At 41.3% G+C, this 26,994-nt stretch overlaps 1 protein-coding gene across 3 annotated transcripts in view; it reads right to left on the reverse strand.

The window, feature by feature from the left end:
• cadps2 (Ca++-dependent secretion activator 2) overlaps window positions 1-26,994 on the reverse strand; it is a 603,629-nt gene that overhangs the window by 16,895 nt on the left and 559,740 nt on the right. For all 3 annotated transcript variants that reach the window (XM_067999803.1, XM_067999802.1, XM_067999801.1), the window contains one exon: window positions 26,646-26,753. In XM_067999803.1, coding sequence (XP_067855904.1) covers window positions 26,646-26,753 — 108 coding nt within the window. The remainder of the gene's footprint in view (window positions 1-26,645; window positions 26,754-26,994) is intronic.

Here is a 26,994-nt window from a genome sequence, read left to right on the forward strand (position 1 = left end):
GAAGTTATTGGAATCTATATTTAAGGACACTATGACTGAGCACTTAGAGAAGTTTGAGCTGATTAGCGGGAGCCATCATGGATTTGTAAAGGGTAGGTCATGTCTAAAGAACCTAATTGAATTTTTTGAGGAAGTAACTAAAGTAGTAGACAGGAGAATGTAGAATCATAGAATGCTTATAGCACAGAAGGAGGCCATTTGGCCCGGTGAGCCCATGCTGGCTCTCTGCAAGAGCAATCCAGATAGTCCCACTCCCCCACCCTTTCCCCATAGCCCTGCAAATTTTCCCCTTCAAGTACTTATCCAATTCCCTTTTGAAAGCCATGATTGAATCTGCCTCCTCCACCCTTTCAGGAAGTGCATTCCAGATCATAACCACTTGCTGTGTAAAAAAGTTTTTCCTCATGTCGCCTTTGGTTCTTTTGCCAATCACCTTAAATCTGTGCCCTCTGGTTCTTGATCCTTCCACTAATGGGAACAGTTTCTCTCTATCTACTCTGTCTATACCTCTCATGATTTTGAACGCCTCTATCAAAGCTCCTCTCAATCTTCTCTACTCTAAGGAGAACAACCCCAGCTTCTCCAGTCTATCCACGTAACTGAAGTCCTTCATCCCCGAAGCCATTCTAGTAAATCTTTTCTGCACCCTCTCCAAGGCCTTCACATCCTTTCTAAAGTGCGGTGCCCAGAATTGGACACAATACTCCAATTGTGGTTGAACCAGTGTTTTATAAAGGTTTAACATAATTTCCTCCCTTTTATATTCTATACATCTATTTATAAAGCCCAGGATCCTGTATGCTTTTTAAACCGCTTTCTCAACCTGCCCTGCCATCTTCAATGATTTGTGCACATATACCCCCAGGTCTCTCTGTTACTGCACCCCCTTTAGAACTGTACCCTTGTATTTATATTGTCTCTCCTCATTCTTCCTACCAAAATGTATCACTTCGCGCTTCTCTGCATTAAATTTCATCTGCCACTGATCCACCCATTCTAGCAGCCTGTCCATGTCCCCTTGAAGTCTATCACTATCCTCCTCACTGTTCACTACACTTCCAAGTTTTGTTTCATCTGCAAATTTTGAAATTGTGCCTGTACACCCAAGTCATTAATAAATATTGAGAAAAGCAGTGCTCCTAGTACTGACCCCTATGGATGTAGTTTATATAGACTTCCAAAAGGCATTTGATAAGGTTCCACTCGAGACTGTTAGCTAAAATTAAAGCTCAAGGAATTGAAGGCAAATTATTGACCTGGTATGGAGATTGGTTAGTCGGTAGAAGACAGAGAGTAGGGATAATGGGTATGTACTCGAATTGGCTGCAAGTGACCAATGGTGTCCCACAAGGATCTGTGCTGGGGCTTCAATTACTCACTATATTTATTAATGATTTAGATAACACAATAGAGCCATATATCCAAGTTTGCAGATGACACAAAGATTGATGGCAAAGTAAGTAGTGTAGATGGGAGCATAAAATTACAAATGGACGTTGATGGATTAAGTGAGTGGGCAAAACTCCGGCAGATGGATTTCAACACAGGTAAGTGCGAGGTAATCTATTTGGATCAAAAAAGAATAGATCCAAGTATTTTTTTAAATGATGAAAAGCTAGGAACAGTGGAGGTCCAAAGAGATTTAGGGGTCCATGTACACAGATCATTAAAATGTAGCAGTCAGGTACAAAAACTAATTAAAAAGGCTAATGGAATGTTAGCCTTTATAACTAGAGGGCTAGAATATAAAGGGGAGGAAGTTTTGCTACAGCTGTACAAAGGCCTGGTTAGACCACATCTGGAGTACTATGTACAGTTCTGGGCATCGCACCTTAGAAAGGATATATTGGCCTTGGAAGGAGTGCAGTGCAGATTCACCAGAATATTACCAGGGTTCCAAGGATTAGATTATGAGGAGAGATTACACAAACTAGGTTTGTATTCTCGGGAATATAGAAGGTTAAGGGGTGATTTGATTGAGGTTTTTAGGATTTTGAAAGGAACTGATAGGGTAGATGGAGAGAAAATTTTTCCACTGGTGGGGGAGTCTGGGATAGGGGACATAACATTAAAATCAGAGCCAGGCCATTCAGGAGAGAAGTTAGGAAACACTTCTTCACACAAAGGTGGCAGGAGTGTGAAACTCTCTCCCACAAAAAGAAGTGCTAGTTTAATTAATAATTTTAAATCTGAGTTCGATATTTTTTGCTAGCCATGGGTAATAACGGATATGGTGCCAAGGCAGATGGATGGAGTTACAGATCAGCCATGATCTCATTGAATGGCAGAACCGGCTCGAGGGGCTGAATGGCCTACTCCTGCTCCCATGTTCCTAACAGCATAAATACCCTGAATTTGGCCCAGGCTAAACATAACCTAGAAGAGTTTAATGCTGACATTTGGTGTCAAAGATGGAAAAGTGTTTCATTTCCCAGCTTTGACATTCCTTACCCTTTTAAGTACAAAAAAAATACTTCCCCTCCCCCCACCAAACTATAAAGAGCAAATTTTGGTGCAAACCAATGATCTATGGTAACTCCAACAAGCACCATGAACAACCTAAAGGTCGCTGTCAAATCAAGATCTATTTTTATAACACAAAAATTCACAAGACAAAATCAGTTTAAGTAGAGGTCTGAAAATAATACAATTCTTTCAACAAAAACCAAAAAGAATGAAAGAGGTGTCATGAGAAAAAGATTCATGCGGGAGAGCTGGTTGCAGGGCTTATAACAACCCTTGATTTCTTTTCAAAGGAAGGTCCTTTCCATTCTACATAGTTTCCATCACAGTACCTGAATCTGTTTTGAGAGTGCAATATATTTACTCTCTTTAAAGGCCTCAACTATTGCCCCTGTAAGTTGCAATATCATGAGGCTCAAGGATCTGAATTTATGATCCCACACATGTAAAGCTTCTAACCAAGGCTATGCAGTCAGAGGAAATGAAAAGTATCACCTTGGCTCATTTGGTTGTACTTTTGCCTCTGACTTAGCCTCAACCTTGAGCACATAATCTAGTTTGGCATTTCAGTGCAGTACTGAGGGAGTGCTGCATTGTCAGAGATACCATCTTTCGGATGAGATGCTAACCAAGGCCCAGTTTGCCTGATCAGGTGGATATACAAGATCCCGTGGCACTATATGAAGAACAGCCAGGGAGCTCTCCCAATGTCCTGGCTGCCATTTATCCCTCAACCACTAAAATCAGCTTATCTGGTTATGAATTAATTTGTTCTTTGTGGGATCTTACTGTGTACAAACCGGCTGCTCCATTTGCTGGCGTAACAACAGTGAGTACTTAAAAATAATTCATTTTGTGTATGATAAAGCCCTATATAAATGCAAGTTCTTTCTTCCTTCCTTCCCCAAAAGATCCAAAGGTGAATCACTCCATGTAATTTTCGTGTACTTTCTTGAATGCTTTGCCATCAGAGAATGTTCCATCTCCCTGCATGGCCTTGAGCCGATGCAACTCATTGAATTGACACCTCAGTCAAGGCTGGGATTCAAAGATTCAGCTCTCTCAATTAGACTGTGAGGAGCAAGCACTGCTGGGCTAATGTTGATTGGTTTCATTTGGATTTGTGAAGCAGAAATGAAATTGACAAAAGAAAAAAAGGCAGCTCATTGGACCAGTAATACTGTGGCTCTGGAAAAAAAATTATCCAATTCTAAGAATCGTTTTGTATTTTAAAAAAGAAAACAAAATTTTGCTATAAAGAGTAAGATGAAATCCATCCGTTCTGGTTAAAACCAAGCCCCTCACGTTTCCTCCGTGCTGAACTTTGGTAACACACTGACTTTGGCAGTGAACTGGCAGGAAGTTTCTAATAACGGGGCCTGTGCTGATCAGCAGGTAATATTTTGTGTAGCACACAGAGCAACGCACAAATTGCTCATGCAACCGTGGTGCTAAATAGAGATTTGACAACCAGAAAGTGTCAGGAAAAACATTTGTTTTCACCAGCAAAGCTTCCTCTGAGCTCCTCACAGACAAGCACAGCTGACGCAACAGCTACCCTGATATCAAAAGCCTTTCATTCCGGTTGCACTGAAAGGTGATCTAGTTCTCTCCTCTCTTTCTGTGCGGTAAACCCGAGTAGATCAGCAAATCCGACTACTGCCATTGCGCTCCCTTGCTACTCCGCGGCTCCCTGCATAGGTTTCTATAGTGGGAACATTTCTCTTAATTAGTCACAGCTAATTAGTGTTCTGGCATAGAAAAGGAGGCAGAAATGTCAGAGGTACAAGGCTGCATCTCCTTAATCCTTTGATAATAATTTAGCCTCCTGGGAGGAGCTCAAGCTGTGGTAAGTAGTGACTGACAATAAGGCGAAATTAGGTGGGCAGCAGACCATTAGAAGGAAAGAATGAGAAGCACTACCAACTCCTGCTGAGCACCAACAGGCGACTAACTACACTGACAGATGAGGTGCCTGTTTAAGTCTGCCGTGTTAATTAGCTGAATTCTACCTTCCCTGCTACACATGACCAGCTGCAACATGTGGAGTATTGTATTTTCTTTTTTTTTGGTTCATGCCAAATAATAGCTCTGAACCAGAGAGACGTTCTCAGATTTCAGGAATTTGCCTCATCTTTCGATTAGCCAAATTGATCAAAATCCTTTCACCAGCAGAAGTAATACTTGAATTTCTATGAAATGTAACAGGGATCGGAATAATTCCTATCCGCAGAATGGGTCATTGTGATGCACAGGATAAAGATCCGTCAAAAAAAATCGTAATAAAAGATGGAAACGATTCATCCATTGCAAAATTAGAAATGTAGCTTCAGACTAATTGAAAATACTGTTGCACAAGATGTATATGCAAGTAATCTGTGCTGCCGAAGGGCTTCTTCCTCATGGCCTAAGACAGAAGTTGCTGCATTAAACACCACTAACCTAGAGGATTTCAACAGGAGTACAACATCATTAATTCTTGCAGAAGGATTCTCTGCCTCTGCACCTCTCTCTCCCCCTTTAAGATGCTCCTTAAAACCAACCTCTTTTACCAAGCTTTTAGTCACACCATCCTAATGTCTCCTTCTTTGGCTCGGTATCAATTTGTGTCTGATTACGCTCTTGTTAAGTGCCTTTGGATGCTTTACTACATTAAAGGCACTATATAAATGCAAGTTGTTGTTGATTCCATGACAACACCAACAGCAGAATATAAGCAGAAGACCAAACTGACGATACCTAATATACCAAAGAATAGAGTGAACAGCCCTGCTGTTCTATTCATTACTGCAGCAGTCCCTCTGTTTTCAGCATGTGACACTTGTCTAATTATAAAATCATTATTAAAGCCAAACAACACCTTTGCTGCCACAGTCCGCACACCGTCCAATTTAATAAGCTTCATACTTTTTTCACAAGATTATTTTATGCTGTGCAGTGAGTGAATAAGTTACAGTAGTGGCATCACAATCAAAGAAGTGTCACTGTGAACACTCATGACTGACTCTCAAAGTTGGTATCACACTGATGGCCAGAACTGGAACCAAAGAATAGTTCTACCATTGAATGCATCCGTAGTATTACACGTAAACAGAATCTATTACTGATAAAAATAATAGGTGTTGAGGAGTGATTTAAAGGCTTGAATCTAATTAGTCCAAAGTACATTCTTGTGGTTCAGGACATCATCTAAACCCTTATGTTTGATTATTGTTTGTAATATCTCTTAGGTATCCATTGTACAATATTTCTTTGATTTTCCCTGGAGGTAGTGATTCATGTGGTATTGGCAGCCCTCTGGCACCTCACTAAAGCAGTAACTCTTCACGTGTAAGCCTGGACAGTGAGTGTCGGGACGCTATTCGATCATGGAAAGCTTTTAAGCCAAAATCGATCCTGCCCTTATCAAATACCTACATATGCTCATGGCCCAGAAAAGAAAGAACGAACTTGCAATTATATAGCAACTTTCACATCTTCTGGACATCCCTAGGTAATTGACAGCCAATGACATAATTTTGAAATGCAGTCACTGTTCTTATGTAGGCAAATGTAGCAACCAATTTACACACATCAAGGTCGCACAAATAATAAATGAATGAATAACTAGATAATGTGTTTTGATGGTGTTAGCTAAGAGATGAATACTGGCCAGTGCACCAGGTGAACTCCCTTGCTCTTCTTCAAATCGCACCATGGGGTCTTTTGCATCCACCTGAAAAGGCAGACAGCAGCCTTGGTTTAACAGCTCATCTGGATATCTGTGCCTCTGACAATGTGGCTTACTAGATAACAATCAGGAACAAAAACTCTGGCTGATTTTCCCCTCCCTAGCTGAGCCATGCAGAGGCCAGTGGTGGTCCCACCCATGGCTACCCCACCTGAAACCAACTAGATCACCGCAGGCCAGGGACTGAGCCTGGGACCTTCCTTGTCCATATGGCTCAATAATAGACTGGGCAGAGTACTTCACCACTGAGCCAGCAGGGGGGAATGGGGGGGAGGGGGGTGGATGGGTAGGGGCCTCAATAATTGGTATGGGGCAATTTTGTTTCAGCCTTGTCCTTCACAGGGTGGAGTTAATAAATGTTCATCACAATGAATGTAGTAAACAATCAATCATTCTCCACCTTTTTGGAAAATTTTCTTCACTTTAGAGATGACTTTAGAGTTAAGAAGATTTTAAAGACACTGAAGTAAAAATGACAGCAGGAAGAGAAATTTAAGCAATATTATCTGAGATGAAACTCAATAAATCTTTGAGGGAGACCGGAATGGTTTGGCTGACAGACAACTTCTTGGCCATTGCCAATACCAATACCAATACCACTCTTCATCAGTTGACAGCATCCAAGCTTTGGAGCATCTCAATTCCCCACCCACTTCATGATTTTTATTTCCCCTGCCCATATGGAATGCTCTACCACCATGTGGTGCCCTGATTTGTGGTACAGGATTTTGAGAGTTAAAAATGAGCGATTCATGTGGAATGCAATTGCACCCTCAAAGTGGTTTTGGCTTTACCTCTTGGATTGGATTTGGTCAACTAGGATACATACTGTACTGCCACAGGAACACATTGGGGTGTTTTACCTTTTCATTACACTTTAATCATCCTCTCATGGAACAAATGATGAAAATCAGGTGAAACCAACAGAAAGTTGCATTTAGTCGTTACACAAAATGGCTATACCAAAATGGAAGAAGTATTGTGGTTAGAATGATAAGGCAGCACCACATCAAGTACTTATACCCTAATAACACAAGTGAAATCACACATTTCAGTGCACATTATTTTTCAATTGGGCTTTTTCTTTGCATCTCACATTTTTACTATTTAACTGGGTTCCAGGTGAGATTAAACCCATGCGCTATGCTGCATGAATATATTAATGAAATTTAAAAAGAAACAAAAAAAAATCAGTTGGAAAGTAAAGCATACAGAGAGGGACACTGCTTGTGAAACTGTCATTAAAAAAATATCCCAACTTGAAAAGAACTACTACATCATTTAATAGAATCTCTACATAAGTTATATAAGTTAAAACATATACACAGAACTCAGCACTGGCCAAAAATCCAGACATGTAGGTAATTCACCAGACTGTTCAACCAACACAACTTTCAGAAACACAAAGCGACGAGTAACACCACAGCAAAGGCGTTAGAAAGAAACCGTTACCTCAAACAGCCTCAAGTACATCATTGAACTTATACCATCCATCCCTTTCTAAAGGTGGAAGAAGGAAAACAATGATTATGGCATGAAGAAGGAAACGGCATTGACTTTGTTCACTGGAGCAATGAAGGCATAATGGCAGAGTAATCATTCTCTGTCCAAAACAAGAGGATGCAACTGTATAAAAAATGGATTTGAAAAAAAAACGGATAATAAATGCAACCCTTAATACACCAAGCCCTAAATATGTAGCATATTGATGGTGCAGTCAAAGTACTTAGCTTAGATACAATGCAAGTATACTTGTTAAAATGAAGTAGTGATACAGTCATGACTTTTCAATCTGGCAACAGTTATCACCACCAATTTCACCAGACGCACAAGTCTAATGAATTTATAAAACTTAAACCGTAGAAATTCCTGTCTATGTATTAAATAACCGTATAACATGACCTGTGTCATTTCACAATCTATTTGTTATTTGAGATGTTTTGAGTGTACATCCCCGTCATCCTTATCACACATACAGCTCGGTATATCTGCTTTTTCCTCTTGGAATCTCGGATCCTTTTTCTAATTTTGTTCCACTAACCAGAACTAAATTGGGGGTGTAGTTAATACAAAGGAAGAATGTGACAAAATACAAGAAGACATTAATAAACTTGCAGAATGGGCATGTAATTGGCAAATGAATTTCAATATAGATAAGTGTGAGGTACATTTTGGTAGGAAGAATATAAGGAGCCACATTCTACTTGGATAATATAAGTCTAAATGGGATAGTGGAGCAAGGGATCTAGGGGTACAGATACACAAATCACTAAAAGTAGCAATGCAGTTAATAAGGCCATAAAAAAGGCAAACCAAGCACTGGGGTTCATCTCTAGAGGGATAGAATTGAAAAGCAGAGAAGTAATGTTAAACTTGTATAGAACCTTGCTTGGAGCACACTTGGAGTACTGTGCACAGTTCTGGTCTCCATATTATAAAAAGGATATAGAGGCATTGGAGAAGGTGCAAAAAAGATTCACAAGGATGATACCAGAACTGAGAGGATCTACTTATCAGGAGAGGCTAAACAGGCTGGGGCTCTTTTCTTTAGAAAAGAGAAGGCTGAGGGGTGACCTGAGAGAGGTCTTTAAAATAATGAAAGGGTTTGATAGTGTAGATGTAGAGAAAATGTTTCCACTTGTGGGGGAGTTCAAAACTAGAGGTCATAAATATAAGGTAGTCACTCATAAATCCAATGGGGAAATCAGGAGAAACTTTTTTACCCAAAAAGTGGTAAGAATGTGGAACGCGCTACCACAAGGAGTAGTTGAGGCAAATAGCATTGATGCATTTAAGGGGAAGCTAGATAAGCACATGAAGGAGAAAGGAATAGAAGTGTACGCTGATAGGGTTAGATGAAGAGGGGTGGGAGGAGGCTCATGTGAAGCATAAACGCTGGCATAGACCAGTTGGGCCAAATGGTCTGTTTCTATGCCGATGACTCGATGTAAAATCTCATTAATCAAGTATGAGGATCATGCACTAAGTGTCACAACTATCTATAATATGGGGAGTTCCTGTCTTGGAATATATTCAAACTAATTATTTTAAAGAGCATCACTTATTACATGCAATGGAGCAAGCCATTGCTTTAGTGGTAGCATTCCCGCCTCTGAGTTAGAAGGTGCAGGGTTTGAACCCCGCTCCAGGTAGTCTTGAAGAATGGAGACCGGAGCTCTGGCTCTGAATTCTGGTTTGAAATCTGGCGGGATATTCACAACATGGGTTGTTGGAGCCCATAAAACAGCCCTGCCGTTTAAGACTAACCACCCTATCGACTGGTATAAAGATGGTCATGGCCATGGAAGGAGTGTTCATGTCGCAGCCGGTCAAACTGTTAATCAGCTTGCAAATCCTTCCACTACTTCACACTGTTCTCCAAGGGAAGGGAGTGACGATATAAAGAACAAACATTACATGCAATGTTATACCATAGAATTTAATGAGAGCCCCATAATAAAGGCTTATCACATGCAAAAAGGATGGTTATTACCATGTTGATTCTAGGTCCAATTCTAAACAGTAATCTATTCTATTAAATTGTAATTTATTTAGACTCTCTCCTTACCTTATCAATATTGGAGAATAGTGCCAGCACTAAATATATGGTATGAATTAGAGGCAGGGAATAGTCCTCTTTAAACTGAACCAATAAAGCTCCTTATGCCCAACTGAATCAGAATTTTATTCCTATTTCCCACCTCCTAGTTATCCTTGTTTGAGATTTCCAACCAGTCTTGCATTATGGGCAGCTTTCTGTTGTGGTCTTCTGCCCCGAGAGTCCGTTAACGACCGTCCAAACTCATATTGCTCAGGGCACATGCAGTCAGCAAGGATAACAGACTTTCATCCCATTAGTCTGACTGCATTTAAACCCAGGTCAAAGGAATCTTATTTAGATTTAAGAAAATATACCAATTTGAGAGGGCCGAGTATGGATTAGAAAGGACCTCACAATTGTTTTGGAGCTCGTTCTGGATAATCTGAAGGTGACAAAGGTCCAATATCTGGATTTGGTTTCAACTGAAGTCTGGAATTAAAAATCCAGATGAACAAATCATGACTGTAGTTGCAGTAAATAAAATTTCATGAAAATAACTTTAAGAAGATTATTTGCACACCACTGGGCGAGAGAAGAGTCTGACAATTTACCCTTTAGCTTACTAGCCTGTACTTTGATACCTCCTGCACTTCAAAGTATTGTATTATCACATTCAATAAAGGGCTCACAAAGCATGAGTATCACAATGTTTCTTATCGAAGAATCGGATAAATCTTAGATAAATCATATTTCTTAAATTCACGTCACTAATATGTAGTGCACTTCTGCCCATTGACTGCATTTGAGATCCTCTCATTGTTCTTAGAAAAGCTTCCCATTATTCATAACATATGAATTCTTCATGTATTTGAAACATTATATATAAGCATGACTTTATGAGGGCACAAATGCTAAATTCATAATTTCATTTGAAATTGATGGAACCATAAAAATAATTACACTCACAGGCACGGTAGATACTACTAGTTCTGATGCTAGTACATTCTTTCCATGTAGTTCATATGTATGCAGAGATCTCAAGGTAAAATACTGTCTAAAATGATTTTTATGTGAATATAAAATAATATTGGAGGAAATAATATTTTACTTGCGGTATTTCAAAGATATTTAACATCAACGATAAATACGTTTAAATTAAAAAGATCAATCTGGTCTTCAGTGCTGAAATACGCTAATTTGCTTACTTGTTTCTGTTTATCAACTGTTACTAAGACCAGAGTTTGAAAGGGTCGATGTAATATAAACATTAAAAAAGAGGTTACAAAAATACTGAGTTTTACCATTTGCAACCTCAGCAATATTACCACACAGTGATCAGGACAGGGGGATGCAAAGAAGTTAAAGAAAGTGCAGTCAAGAGGTGGTCTTCTTTTACAGTCAATGGGAAAATTGCAGCAAACACAACTGAGCAAAGGCCCTTACAAATGGTGGGAAATGGCTTATGTTCAAAAAATGACATGCTTTCATTTTGAACTGTACTGTTTCTAGAAAGGATGCTATTACATTCCGAAATATTAGAATAATGGAACAGTCTGTGATACCACATGCAATACTGTAATAGTGCAGATGTAGAAGAAATAAACTAGAATTTGATCACTCTTCACTACATCACATCACTTTGCTTCTGCTTCTGGGCATACTTCTAACAATACTTATTAACAATAGATTCTCACCATACCCAGTTTCCAGACAGTGTGCAGATTCATGCATCTACATTAGTACGCAATCAATTTTCTAGTACTCAGTCACAGTAGGAAGTTAACTTCTGTACAAATACAACTCATTAAAACACAACCAAATAGCTAGTAAAGGTCAAAGGGCAGATTTTCCAAATGTGCACTCCTGGCATGGAGCTTCGCCCGCTGGGAGCGTACATCAGGAAACCACACCTGCGCATCCCATTATTTTCCGTCCATTAGGAGAAACTTCCCTCAGATACCAACTTTATCATTTTGGTGCTTTAAAATCTGCTACTCTTTAAACACTTGAAATAACTATTATGGCAGATTATACATTTTGTTGAGTTTGTGCTTCTGCCAGGGAACCCGCATTCTGGCACGGCATGGTTGGCAATTCGGGAGCATGCTGCCCATGATGTTCTGCCCATTAATTTTGACGGATGGAAAGTCATGGGTACTGCATGTCTGAAGTTTCAATAGATGCTTGCGGAGGGCGACACTCGCTGGGGAAGCATAAATTTGAAAAATTACCCTCCCAGTACATAAATGACGACTGAGTAGTAGAAAATTTGAAATGAAAAGTGAACACATGATCAATTTGAAAAACAAGAGCAAAATCCTCCAGAAACATCACCATGAAAAGTCCGAGGTGATTCTTGAAACCCATCAATGAATCTCAATATATTCCCTATTGTCTGGACAGATCAGAGGATGGTTTAGGTGATGGTGTGTAAAAGGATTGTCTGTCTGACATAATTGTCATTAGATTTTACCACTTGGCTTTACATCATGAGCCAGAAGAGTGCTTCTAAAAAAAATCATAAAATCGATTCTGGACTAGCAAGTTTTTGTTTTGCATTTGAAGCTGGAAAATAAAATGTGGGGTTTTCTGACATATCAGGAATACACTATGTTTGACCAATTATTATACTCCTGCCATATGCTGGATACCCAATGTCGGTTTAGTAGCTCCTCTTGCTGAGCTTAGCTGTGTGGAGAATTACAGGTGCAAACCTGCAGAGCAGTCTGTGATACAGGAACAGCTCATCGGCTTCCTACAAAATGCATAGCATGGAGTGATCACACAAGGGGAGGGGGAGGGGTTGCGTTTTGAGAAAGCTTCTGAAGGCGGGAAAGATGGAACAAGGCAGAGAGGTCTTGGGAGAGAATTCCAGAGAGCAGGACTGTGAAAGATGGAGATTTTGCCGCCACTGGTGGAACAGGGTGAAGGGGGGACGTACAGTATTGGAGACTCAGCAGAGCGGAGGGTATGAGCTGGGATGTAGGGCTGAAAGTGATTGCAGCAGGAAAGTGGGATGTGGACATGTTGCAGAGGAACAAGTTTCATGTTGGCAATTGATATTTTTTGAAGAACATTGCTAAGTTTTTTTTTTATTCGTTCACGGGATGTGGGCGTCGCTGGCGAGGCCAGCATTTATTGCCCATCCCTAATTGCCCTTGAGAAGGTGGTGGTGAGCCGCCTTCTTGAACCGCTGCAGTCCGCGTGGTGAAGGTTCTCCCGCAGTGCTGTTAGCAAGGGAGTTCCAGGATTTTGACTCAGCGACGATGAAGGAACGGCGATATATTTCCAAGTCGGGATGGTGTGTGACTTGGAGGGGAACGTGCAGGTGGTATTGTTCCCATGTGCCTGCTGCTCTTGTCCTTCTAGGTGGCAGAGGTCGCGGGTATGGGAGGTGCTGTCGAAGAAGCCTTGGCGAGTTGCTGCAGTGCATCCTGTGGATAGTACACATTGCAGCCACTGTGCGCCGGTAGTGAAAGTTTAGGGTGGTGGATGGGGTGCCAATCAAGCGGGCTGCTTTGTCCTGGATGGTGTTGAGCTTCTTGAGTGTTGTTGGAGCTGCACTCATCCAGGCAAGTGGAGAGTATTCCATCACACTCCTGACTTATGCCTTGTAGATGATATAAAGGCTTTGGGGAGTCAGGAGGTGAGTCACTTGCCGCAGAATACCCAGCCTCTGACCTGCTCTTGTAGCCACAGTATTTATGTGGCTGGTCCAGTTAAGTTTCTGGTCAATGGTGACCTCCAGGATGTTGATGGTGGGGGATTCGGCAATGGTAATGCCGTTGAATGTCAAGGGGAGATGGTTAGACTCTCTCTTGTTGGAGATGGTCATTGCCTGGCACTTGTCTGGCGCGAATGTTACTTGCCACTTATCAGCCCAAGCCTGGATGTTGTCCAGGTCTTGCTGTATGCGGGCTCGGACTGCTTCATTATTTGAGGGGTTGTGAATGGAACTGAACACTGTGCAATCATCAGTGAACATCCCCATTTCTGACCATATGATGGAGGGAAGGTCATTGATGAAGCAGCTGAAGATGGTTGGGCCTAGGGCACTGCCCTGAGGAACTCCTGCAGCAATGCCCTGGGGCTGAGATGATTGGCCTCCAACAACCACTACCATCTTCCTTTGTGCTAGGTATGACTCCAGCCACTGGAGAGTTTTCCCCCTGATTCCCATTGACTTCAATTTTAGTAGGGCTCCTTGGTGCCACACTCGGTCAAATGCTGCCTTGATGTCAAGGGCAGTCACTCTCACCTCACCTCTGGAATTCAGCTCTCTTGTCCATGTTTGGACCAAGGCTGTAATGAGGTCTGGAGCAGAGTGGTCATGGCGGAACCCAAACTGAACATCGGTGAGCAGGTTATTGGTGAGTAAGTGCCGCTTGATAGCACTGTCGACGATGCCTTCCATCACTTTGCTGATGATCGAGAGTAGACTGATGGGGCGGTAATTGGCCGGATTGGATTTGTCCTGCTTTTTGTGGACAGGACATACCTGGGCAATTTTCCACATTGTCGGGTAGATGCCAGTGATGTAGCTGTACTGGAACAGCTTGCCTAGAGGCGCAGCTAGTTCTAGAGCACAAGTCTACAGCCGGGATGTTGTTGGGGCCCATAGCCTTTGCTGTATTCAGTGCACTCAGCCGTTTCTTGATATCACGTGGAGTGAATTGAATTGGCTGAAGACTGGCTTCTGTGATGGTGGGGATATCGGGAGGAGGCCGAGATGGATCATCCACTCGGCACTTCTGGCTGAAGATGGTTGCAAACGCTTCAGCCTTGTCTTTTGCACTCACGTGCTGGACTCCGCCATCATTGAGGATGGGGATATTTACAGAGCCTCCTCTTCCCGTTAGTTGTTTAATTGTCCACCACCATTCACGACTGGTGTAAAATTGTCTCTTTCCTGATCAGTAGCAACGATGGTAACTGGGTGAGCAGAAGTTGAGATTACTTTGTGGTACTTTAGTTCCTTGTAGCTGTGAGGTACGATGTTTGCAGAAGTGTTTAAAAAGCGTTTTAATGCCATTATTGCAGTTCGTTGGAGATATAACCTGCAGTTGATTACAGAAACATCGTCACCAGTAATTTCCACAGCGGTTCTCCCGATCTCCTGCCATAACTTGGGATGTTTTTCCGGGGTTCCCGCTGCTGTTCCGCCGAGGTCATGGCAAGAGATCGGGGGACCCCTAAGGAAATTCTATCCCTGTATGACTAACATGAATTATGCAGGAAATAATGGGAACCTCAATCAATACACCACTGTAATCTCACTGAAGAGTTCAGTTAATTTCATAAACTGTAAGACTGAATGTCAAGCAGTTTATAAATCGATTAAGATGAGATTACAGCCATTTTACTTCTTAGGGCATATATATGTGGATATATAAAGTCCATGGAGATGCTTTATTCTGTTTGATATCCTACCTTTGACCAGCAGCAGCTGTCATGACAGATGTCAATGGGCAGTGCGTTCTATGCCACTGATGCGGCACAATGCTGAAATTGAAGGGCTAACGACGATGACATAATCAGCATGGCTTCATCAAATGACAACCAGGAGCAGATGATGAAATTACAAAATAATATGGTGGATATATATATATATAAATATATAATAACAGCTTCACTTGAAAGTGCTTTGATAATCAAAAGGACTAGGCAATAAGTTGGCTTCTGAATTTTTTTTTAAAACAGAAAACATTAGAAACAAAATCAGATGGTAAATCAGGAGGTGTGAAAGAGGGTCACAGAAATACTACAGAACAGGTGTGAAGGGATTAAAGGATTTGCTCACTGGTCAAGGCTATTCATATGTTAATGTTTTCATTGGGTCGATGATAGAGTAATTCACACCAAGGCGAGTGTGAACAGACTGATATATATTTATTGTTCAATTCATTTTAGTCATGGTTGGCTGGGATGCTTTAACAAAGAAAGCTTTATGATTATGGCATTGTTGAAAGGATCTTAATACTTGGATAGAAACATGGGTGCATGAACAAATGGGTTTGGGGGGTTTTTGCATTACTGTAATGAGTTAAGCTGTAAACTTATTAATGATGATAAATGATGGTAAATGAGTTTCACTGCATTTTTCTGCTGGAATAGATCCATTGGATAATGTCCATTGTATGCAATTTTTGTTGGCGCTGTGACAATGGCACTCACTTCTTGGGCACAAGACAATAGGTAGTCATTTCACCGATGGAACATTGAAAACGTTTTCCTGGAGGTTTCATCACATGACCTCTCGCCTCCAACCGTCCCGCTCCCACTATTGGTCACCCGACATGTCCATCCTTGTGGCGTATCGCCTTCCCATGCCAATTGGAAAGTGAACAGACTCTTAGTTAGCTAACTGGATGATTCTTCACTGAGGGTCAAACAGCCTTCGATCCCACATCTCCAATATTTTTATAACTAATAAATGAAAGACTCCAAAGGAACTGTTCACAGCAGTGTCCAGGAGATTAATCTCTAATTCCTGGAGACTCCAGGACAATCCTGGAGGGTTGGCAACCCTACAGTCTGAAAGGCCTGCACTGCACGGAGACGTCTAACTCCAAGGCCCAGAAATCCTATGGGACATTTGAAAGAATGTCTGACCTTGCCTTTATGATCCTATTCATCTTTTTGCCAGTCCCCCTCAGTCCTCCAAGCTGATGGAGTTCTGGCACAAGGCCCATGTTCTTGGGACACCCCCTATATCTGAGTACCCCTAGACTGCAATGACAGGAAATTGAGGTGGAAGGCCTGTGCCTCTGCATGTAATTCATGGCAGTGGAATATTATCTACCATTTTACTCTGCCCTTGGGGAAAGCCCCAGAAATCTGTGGATGTTGTAAAGGGGGAGGAGACCTAGGGTAATGATCTCTATTCCCCCCTGCCCCCCGCCCCCCCAACACCTTGCTTCTTTGACAACTGTGCCTAAGGAACAGGCATCTTCCAGGGGAAAAGGTGAGGAAAATTGGACCTATGACGTTTATCCAATTATTGGGCCTGGTGTAAAGTACTCACATCATGGCTGTGTTCAATCGACCCTGCCATGTATTTCCTACTTAGTCTGTCTAACTGCCTTTTATTCACTTCAGAGATAAGTGATGATTCACTGAAGTGCAAAATAAAACCAATAATCATGTGTTTATTGCTTGCCAGCAGTTCTTTACCCACCAGCCCCCCTCCCCCCACCAGCTCCGTACAGTGTTGCAGAATGAACCTAAACATCAACATAGCACTGTTCCCAGAAAAGCACAGACATATGTCGACTTTATTACAAGCTGATTAGACACCCACACACTGCTGTGAATGAACCGTAGAGACAGCAGTGGGTCAAAGTAATGGCTCTGCTAGTGCGTTCCTGAAATGGACTGTTGAAAATCAGGATGTTTGATTTAGGGCGATACAGGACTTTGCATATTAATCACAGTAGTGGAATATTACTTTCAATTTTGATCCACAAGGCATGCCTCAGAAAATCATCCTGCACCAATGACCATGTGCTACTCATGTTCATGTGAGGAACTACAGTGGTGCCCAGCAATGACTGGCATTACACACTCATAAACCAGCTTTGGTAAACTGGTGTAATGCGCAATCCTTATCTGTTTTCAAGCGGCAAGAGCCAAATATTAAAAAAAAGCTATGAAAATAATTGTTTTAATTTTATAATCATGTGAAAAATATTAAATCATCCCAATTATTTCATTCAATTGCACTGATGAGGAGAGCCAACACTTTGTATTTTAATGATTATTTTTACCCCTTGCCTTCGTTCAATTGCTGACTTATAGTGCAAGCAGAATTTCAGGCTTCTTCCAAAGCACTTTTACATTTGGTGCTTCTATAGTTTCAGTTGTGGGAGGGCTGCATTTGTGTGCATGTTACTGAAATCGGCTTCCTTACTTCGATGGCAGAATCGTAGATGCACAAAAATGTGGGTCTGTGATTCTGCCATAGAAATATAAAAGTTTACAGCACAGAAGGAGGCCATTTGGCCCATCGTATCTGTCATGGCTCTTTGCGAGAACAATCCAAAACTAATCCCACTGCCCTGTCTCTCTCCTCTTCAAATATTTATCCAATTTTCCCTTAAAATATAAATGGTCTCTACCTCAACCACTTCCTGTGGCGAAACATTCCATGCTCCAACAACATTCTTGAGTAAAGACATTTTTCCTAAACTCTCTCCTCACTCTTAGTGACAATTTCAAATTGATGACTCCTCATCACTGACTCCCCAACCAGAGGAACTGGTCTTTCTCTGTGTACCCTATTGAAACCCTGAATAATATTAAAACCTCCATTAAATCTGTTCCAGTGGAAATAGTCCCAATACCTCAAGTCTCTGCTGATAACTATAGTTTCCCATCCCTGGCATTATCCTGATATCCATATATCGTATGCACTCTATGGCTTTAACATCCTTCTATAATAGGGCACTCACAGTACTCTCAATGTGGCCTAACCAATGCCTTGTATAAATTTCTCTCTTATTTCTTAAGACACTATTTATAAAACCCAAAATGCTATTGGCCTTTTTATACCTCTATCTACCTGGATTCACACTTTCAGGGAATTATATATTTGAACTCCAAGATCTCTCTCTTCATCCACATCCTTCAGTGTCTTTCCTTTGAGTGTAAATTCCCATTTTTTTGTTTTTCCACCCAAAAAAGTATTACCTCGCAGTTCCCCACATCAAATTGCAGCTACTACCTGGTCACCCATTCTGAAGTCTTTTAGAATCCTCCTCACTTCTGTGTCATCAGCAAATTCAAGATTGTGCTTCCTATGCCCCAATCCAAATCATCTATGTAAACAGGGAACAAACCTAGCACTGGATCCTGAGGTTCACCACTGTCAACCCTTCTTCAATTTGAGCAGTACTTTATTGTCAACCTTGCCTCTGAAGTAGCCATGATGTGGAGATGCCGGTGATGGACTGGGGTGGACAAATGTAAGGAGTCGCACAACACCAGGTTATAGTCCAACAGCTTTATTTGAAATCACAAGCTTTCGGAGCTTTGCTCCTTCGTCAGACTTCGCCAGACTTCACCTGACGAAGGAGCAAAGCTCCGAAAGCTTGTGATTTCAAATAAAGCTGTTGGACTATAACCTGGTGTTGTGCGACTCCTTACATTTGCCTCTGAAGGTTGTGGGTTGAAGACCCAAGCCAAAGACTTGAGCACATAATTCTAGGCTGGCACTTCTGGGCAGTATTGAGGGAGTGCTGCATTGTCGGAGGTGCTGTCTTTCAGATGAGATGTTAAACTGAGGCCCGATCTGCCTTCTCAGGTGAATGTAAAAGATCGCATGGCGCTATTCAAAGAAGAACAGAAGAGTTTTCCCAGTGTCCTGGCCGATATTTATCCCTCAACCAACACCTATAACAGACGATCTGTTTGTGGGAGTTTGCTGTGCGCAAATTGGCTGCCATGTTTCCTACACTACAACAGTAACTACACTTCAAAAGTACTTCATTGGCTGTAAAGCACTTTGGGACATCCTGAGGTTGTGAAAGGTGCTATATAAATGCAAGCCTTTTTTTTGTTTTTAACGCTCATTTATTTTAACTATTTGTTACCTATCAACCAACGTTCTATCCATGCTGATACATTTCCTCTTATACCACACATCTTTGTTTTTTGGTCACAAGCCTCCTATGTGACACCTTATTGAATGCCTTCTGAAAATCCATATACCACATCTACTACATTCCCTTTATCTATTTAATCAGTCACTTCAATAAACTATTACACTTTTCAAACATAACTTGTTTTAAACAAATCCATGCCAGCTGTCCTTGATTAGCCCATGCATTTCTAAATGCTCACTAATTTTATCTGGATTTATGGATCTGAGAGTTTGCCCTTAACTGATGTTAGACTAACAGGTCTACAATTACCCAGTTTATTCTTCTTTCCCTTCTTGAACAGAAGTGTTATACTAGTAACTCTCTTGTCCTCTGGCACAATTTGCACATCTAAGAATGATCGAGGAATTGTGGTTACAGCTTCTGCTATCTCTTGGCTAAATTCATTCAACAGTCTTTCAAGCCGTTTTAGCGATTTAAAAGCGGGGAGCTGGCGGACATATGTGGCTCTCCCACAATTCGAACTGTGGAAGCACCAAATGATGCTCGGAGTTGCAAACCAGAGGCCTGAGGAATTGTCCAGCTTCTGCTTGGCACCACTCCCAATGGTACAGCCAAGATCAGGAACTCAGCATGGCAGCTAACCATTTTAATGAGATTTCAATTCTGAGCATTTCATTATCTTTTGGATCAATTGGGAGCATAAAACTGACATTACCACAGCTTGAATATACAGTCGAACACACTTAATCAGATCATTTGATAAATAAGCACTTTTCTCGCATAAAGATGCTGTCTAACAAACGATACAAGGTGTGATAAAGCTCCTAAACGGATAACAGTGTTAAGTGGATAAAACAGCTTTTCGCGGAAGTTATGTGCTTAACGGTTTTTGTCAGTCACGATTAGGAAACGCTAATTCTATTCTAGTTTTCTTGATGCGTTCAGCCAGTCTGCCTCTTGAGGATTTAGCTCTTAACAAATTGCAACACAAGACAAAAATAAAGCACTGGAGAGATGAAGCATATGCCAACAGGATTCAGTGAAAATACCAAACCCAAGTTGGAGTTGCTAATGTGGGTTTGGTGTCTTCTGAAGTGCCAGCTGGATGAATGCTAATTATTCTACCCCTGCAGGGCATCACCACTTCCAGAAAAATCATTCTCTTCGCACATATTAGCAATGAGTCCGCTTGAAACAGCTGACAATACTTCCGTTACAACTGCCTAGTTCAGTCTTAAAAAAAAAAGTTGGCACGAGAGATAAGTTTCACTTTGGTCGCCCATATTCTGACAGACAGAACTATCAACAAGACTTATCTGGTTCAAGACTGCTACAGAACCTTGCACACAGTACAGCCAGCATGTTGCAGGGATGGTTGTGAATTGCTGTTATCAAAACATTTGCAATGACGCACGTATTTAAATAAATTGCCATAATAAATGAGTGGAAGCTTTCATGAAAGAACATACCTATTAAAGTAAAGACATACAAATGGAGCTATTAGTCTAATGGATTCAATGTTGCACTTGAAGCAATTACTTAAACACACATATCATTTAACCTGTATCATTGCAGTACAGGCCTTATGGAAAACAGGAGCTTCCCGTCGTCAAAGGATATATTTGTCTCATCAAAGTGAAAGATATTAGTGCCCAGAACTGGGACACTTGTTTAATTTTTGGTGCATAGTACGAGTGTTGAAGACTCCCAGGCCAGCTATAATATGGCCACTGGCTGGCTACTTAGGATAGGCGTGTTGTCCCAGCAACGTGTTTGAACTCCAACCTCAGAAGAGCATCTCCGACTGCATCACTGCATATTCTCCCATCAGCTATCATTACCCTTGAGTGAGGTTCAAATTTGTTCACAATTGTGGACAGTTTACGTTGTTAGTGGGGTCCACCTAAACTCATTTTGTGTCGAGATGAAGGCTTTGCTTTTCCTTAGCTATTTTCTCCCCTGCTCTCCTAACAGGCACCTGCTCCTTGCTAGGATATTGACTGCTTGTCCAAGTGACAGCTATTACATGCGAGCCTTGGCAGCAAGTGGTGGCAGGATATTTTATTGCAGAGGGCATCACAGCTGAAACCGATCCTGTCCTCGCCTGTACCTGTAACCTTCCTGGCCGGTATAGTCCAGCTGCTAATTGGATAAACTCACTGAGCCATTTGGAAAAGCTGGTGTAGGAGACATTCATACCATCAGCCTGGGGTGGATTTAAATCCAGGTGTAAGAGGGTAAGGGACAATGTGTTAACCTACAGTACCACAGAGTTCCCCATGACTGTGATATAATAACCACCTGAATCTCCCCCTATGGGCAGTGAGTTCCGCCAGTGAGTAGCTGAGCCACACAGGCTGGGCAGTAGTCAGGTTTGATTCTCAGGCCGTGTTGAGTTAGTTGACGTCAGCCAGAGCAATGATAGGAGTGCTACAATTGGCCTCGGCAGCTCCGTGTTAAGGAGGGGAAAATGCGTCAGGCTTCCCACTGGTGCCTGAACTGGCCGATGATTTTGCATTGTGTACGTTGTTAATTGTATCCATATGATTTATATCAATTAGTGTTAATTGTATTCAGGTGGTGCGTATCAATTGGGGACTCTCATATCCATTTATATGAGAGCTTATCTAGGGGGTGCACTGTGGGCAATGTTGATACCTGTGAATAAAGGTTTGGAAGCAACTGAAGATCAGGCTCTAGTATCCTATCCTTCACCACCTGGCTATCCGATTTATTACATACGTTCCATTAATGTTTGAAAGAAGTAGAAGAAAGCTGAAAGTTCAAAAGGCTGAAAACGATTCTAGAATCTAAGATGGTTGAAGTACTGATTTCTGGTCACCGTTCAGTGACTTCCACTGAAATGTGCATGTGGGGATGTCAGGTGAGGACAACATCTGGGTTGTGATGCCTTCCATGGTAAAATAGCCAGCCAAAACTCACAAATCAATAATGGTCACCTGGGTGAAACATCAGACTGTTATCTAAGGAACTATAATTCAACAAGGTGTTGATGGCTTCTGGAGAGGAGAGGCAGTGAGAAAATCGGCAAGAAGAAACCCATAAATATTACCAGTAAATATTAGGGTAAAATTTTTGGAGTTTCTACTTCCGGATTGGAGAATTAGGTCAGTGTATATGATATTCACCCTTCCCCATTTCCTGGTTACTGATTCTAATAACCAGAAAATCAGGATCAAAATGAACCGTATTAGTTTAATCAGCAGTAGAGGAAAGCGACTGTTACAAAGATCAGAACTGTTTCCTAATGGCAGTAATATCAACTGCCCAAAGATAAGAAAATCCTGCAGAATGCAATTTTCATTGATAAAGGTACATAACTCACCTATAGCGATGGAATTCTCATTCTCTAAATGATGGCCTCCTCCATAGACCACACATGAATGCGGCTGCTTAAGACAGAAGAAGCTACGCAACCTGGTGTTTTCTGAATGTGCACTGGAATGCCTATCATATTGTATGTGCACGTGCTCAGTGCGACAATCACTCAGTCCTGATTTGACTATTGTGTGATAATCTAAACCTTAGCTTAAATGACAACAATAATTAAAATACACAAAACACAACAGAAGAGCTACCCTAGCTTCTATTCTCAACCAACTAACATGAAGCTAAATAAATATAGCTTAAACTGGCTGTGAGGATTGTGGAGCTTCTTTTTCCTTGCTGTTAAAACTGTCTCATGTCCATGTTCTGCGAGGGAGTTTCAACAGGAGGGAGAAAAAAATGTTGTGAGAAAACATGGCTGCCACCAGTCCAATTCTTGCCTCATGTCTTTTTTTCCACTTTTACTGCAACTGAAGTGATTATTTTCACTTGATCTATTTAGCTCCTGCATATGTTCATGACAAGCAACTCCCATCATAAATGAGGTTTAAAAACTGTACATAACACAATCCCTTCGTGGATTGTTTTAATTTACAGTGCCTGGTGATGAAGCTTCCACAGACTTCTCTAATTCTTTGAAGAAGCCAATCCCTTTAAACGGTCTTATTCTCCTACTCCACCTGAAAATACTGGCTGGTTTTGCTAAGTACTATCCACAAAGGAAGCAATACTAGAAGCAGTCAGTTCTGAAATCAGTGCACTAAATTAACTTCAAACTCACCAACATTACTGACAAGTAAGTTGAAACAGAGAGGTGCATTTTGAGGCAGAGAAGAAGCTGAGAAGGTTGACTAATGGCAACCTGGATTTTACGTCAGTAATGTTGAAAGGAGCTCAAGGGAGGCATGACATTGTGTTTCTGAAACTTCCCAAAGGAATAGAAGATTCTGATACTGTGAAATTCATCTCAGACTGCATCTGGAAAATTCAGAATTGTGTTTGCTTAAATGTCCCTTATGGTAAATAGAATTGTACTTAATAAATATATGCACATTGCTCCAAGTAGCAACTTTACTGATATCCCCATGGTGAAATGTTTTAACGCCCTTGTAGTAGTTACCACCTTAACAGGATATCCCTTGATAGCATCTGGCATAGTTACTGGAGTACACTACAAACATAAACACAGCAAAGCACCCACTCCACTTCTGCCCTATGATGGTTAGGAAAGAACAATACAATAGTGATTTCTGAAGTCAGTTAGAACTCCAAAACCAACATAAGTCAGAATTGAGGAGCAGGCCAATGACAGTACAACATTATCTCAATAGCTGGAGTTAAAGAGGGGGCTTCATTAAGGTCTACAACTCAGTGATGCTCCTGGAAGAAACTAGTGGCTTCTTTCAAGACAGGTATTTTAGGAAACAAGCAGCAATAACTTCAAAGAGGGACAACATATGTGAGCTTATGAAAACCTATCTTCTGCTGTCACTGAAGATAAAAGATATAAAAGATATCTAGTATGGTCTGATAGTCCATACTACTTCCAGACAATGAAAGCATGATGAAGATAAGTACAATGCCTGTGAATACTTTGTGGCCCATCAGATATCAGTACTTCAGTCATCATGGATTTTTGAAACTTTTGGGGGCTAATTTTGACTTTGGACCTTTGTGTAAAACAGGTGATAGCGAATTAGCAGCTCATGAAGTCAATGGAAATGAAAATCCGGAGAGATGTAAAACGGGCTGTCGACTCGCTATTATCCATTTTATACTATTGCACAAAGTCAAAATTACCCCCTTGGTGTTTTGAGGAAATGCTTTGTTGTACCTCTTTGAAACTTTTAATGGGATGTACATGATGCAAAGTAATGAATATGTGCAGTCACTGGCAAAGGCAAATTTACATCCATTTTAGGGCCAGGACTTAGAAACCAGTTAAATTAAAATATACATTTTCACTGAAATTACTGGAAACACGCAACTAAATTACTAAATCTTGTGCCCGCCTGCTAAAAAAAACAATCTATTGTGAAAACCATCTGTTTCACAGTTTAAGTAGCAAAACACCAGTGGCCAAATGCCAATGGTGGGAGAAAAACAACTTTAGATCAGTGGTATGGGTCAGTGTACAGGATATGAGAAAGTGGACAATCACACAGTGAGATGACATGTTGTGCTGTTCAAGGGGACTGTATTCAGATCATTTCCCATGGTATGTAGAGGAGAGTAAGCAAAAAGATCTCCCTTGAAGTAACTTTAAGAAAATATCCTCAAAAGAAGATGTCTTCAAAACATGCAGCAAGATTAGGGAGACTGTCAATGAATGATCTGAGCAGCTCAAATCCAGTGCAGATGGACAACAATAACAAGTTATATTAATAGAGCACCTTTAACGGAGTAAAATGTCCCAAGACGCTTCAGAGGAGTGTTATCAAACAAAATTTGACACTGAGCCACATAAGGCGATATTAGGACAGGTGGTCAAAGAGGTAGGTTTTAAGGAGCGTCTTAAAGGAGGAGAAAGAGCTAGAGAGGTGGAGAGGTTTAGGGAGGGAATTCCAGAGCTTTGGGCCTAGGCAGCTAAGGCACGGCTACCAATGGAGGAGCAATGAAAATTGGGGATGTGCAAGAGGCGAGAATAGGAGGAGTGCAGAGATCTTGGACGGTTGTAGGGCTGGAGGAGGTTACAGAGATAGGGACGGGCGAGGCCATGGAGGGATTTGAAAACAAGGATGAGAAGATGGAAAGCTGCTCTTAAATTGGGTTAAGCGCCTTGCTAGTGTCGCTGGCTCCTGAAGGGCAAGTCGCACGCAGCCTCTGACGATCCCAAAGTAAATCTGCTGGCTTCCCTAAGGCCAGCAACTGGGAAATTCTGGTAGAAAATGGGTCTTCACGGCAGCCGGCCTTACCGAATCCGGTATTTACTTTGGGCTTGCCACCTGCTGCGCGAGACCTTCGGGGCAGGAACCCGCGGCATTAACATGCGTCTCACAAAATACATCAGCTAAAGTCCCATCTCTTCCATGACTGCTAAAAGGCTGCTGAATAAAACATGCGCATCGTGTCTGTGTAAAACAGGCATATATTTCCTGTTGGCTTCTTACACACTGGACACTGAACCCATTTAAGGAACAGCTAGATGCTGTAATAAGTAAGGTGATAGAGTTGGTGTACTGGAAGGATGTGATCAAGTGGGCTGATGTGCCTTCTTCATCCAAATCTATCCATAACCTTATGATATGTTCCATGTGGTTGATACTGAGACCAAACAACAAATAGATGTCAATCGATGAAAATGTTTTTTCTCTCTCTCCATAGTTTGGGAGCCAGAAAAGTTCTCTTTTTAATATTTAGCCACACCTTTGAAAGGTGGGACAATTCAAGCTCCTTTAATAGTAAAATCCATTAGACTAACAAGCCAGTGTGTGACTCAACAAGATTAAAGTGAAGAAAATGAATATGAAAAAAGATGATATGTAAGAGATGACTTGTTCACTTAACACCACTGACTGGGACAAATTATTTTAAAACAATGTCGACAATCTAGTTGCTACACTCGATATACCACAGGATCATTCTCCACCAACGGAACACCAGTTTTGGAATCTATATTACATACACAATAAGCTGGAAATTGTACAGTGCTGTGGTGTCTTGTGAGGAGATCTGCACACAAGTTTGCTGCTGCTTGCTCATTATCTGCAGAGAACTACCATGAAAAAAAGCACAAAATAATAACAAAAATTAAAACAGTTACTGATGTAACACAGCCTCAGTTCTGGAGGTACGTCATTGGAGAGCATCCCCACACACAAAACAGAGGGGGGTCAGTAAGGAAATCCGTATCAACATTTAACATCAAGCAGGACGCTGGGTTTCAAAATGCTACTTATCCCTCTCAAGAAAGTATTCCTTGTGCTCTTTCTCAGCATGCCTTGCAAGGGTAGATACTTACATCAAACAAATTTTCTATATACATTTCCTCATTGACCTTGTCACGAAGTATGTCCTGGTTCTGCCGCACAAATGTGATGTAGGTGTCTGCTAGGTCCATTCCAGGTTGCTAGAATTAAATAGATAAAGAGAAATGTCTCATCAATTTGATTTATCTTGTTGGATCTTTATTTGCATTCCTCATTTCCCTATTTTTTCCTCTGCATGGGGGAAACTCAACTCATTCCAATTTCCATCATCCATGTGAGAAGGTCCAGGCCATGGATTACTCCACGACCACCCTCATAACTGGCACAAAGCAGAAGCAATAACATTGAGATGCCGACTGCACCAGTTTTTCTTGCTCTTGG

Source organism: Heptranchias perlo, chromosome 18, assembly GCF_035084215.1.
Source record: "Heptranchias perlo isolate sHepPer1 chromosome 18, sHepPer1.hap1, whole genome shotgun sequence".
In the NCBI taxonomy this organism is placed as follows: Eukaryota; Metazoa; Chordata; class Chondrichthyes; order Hexanchiformes; family Hexanchidae; genus Heptranchias; species Heptranchias perlo.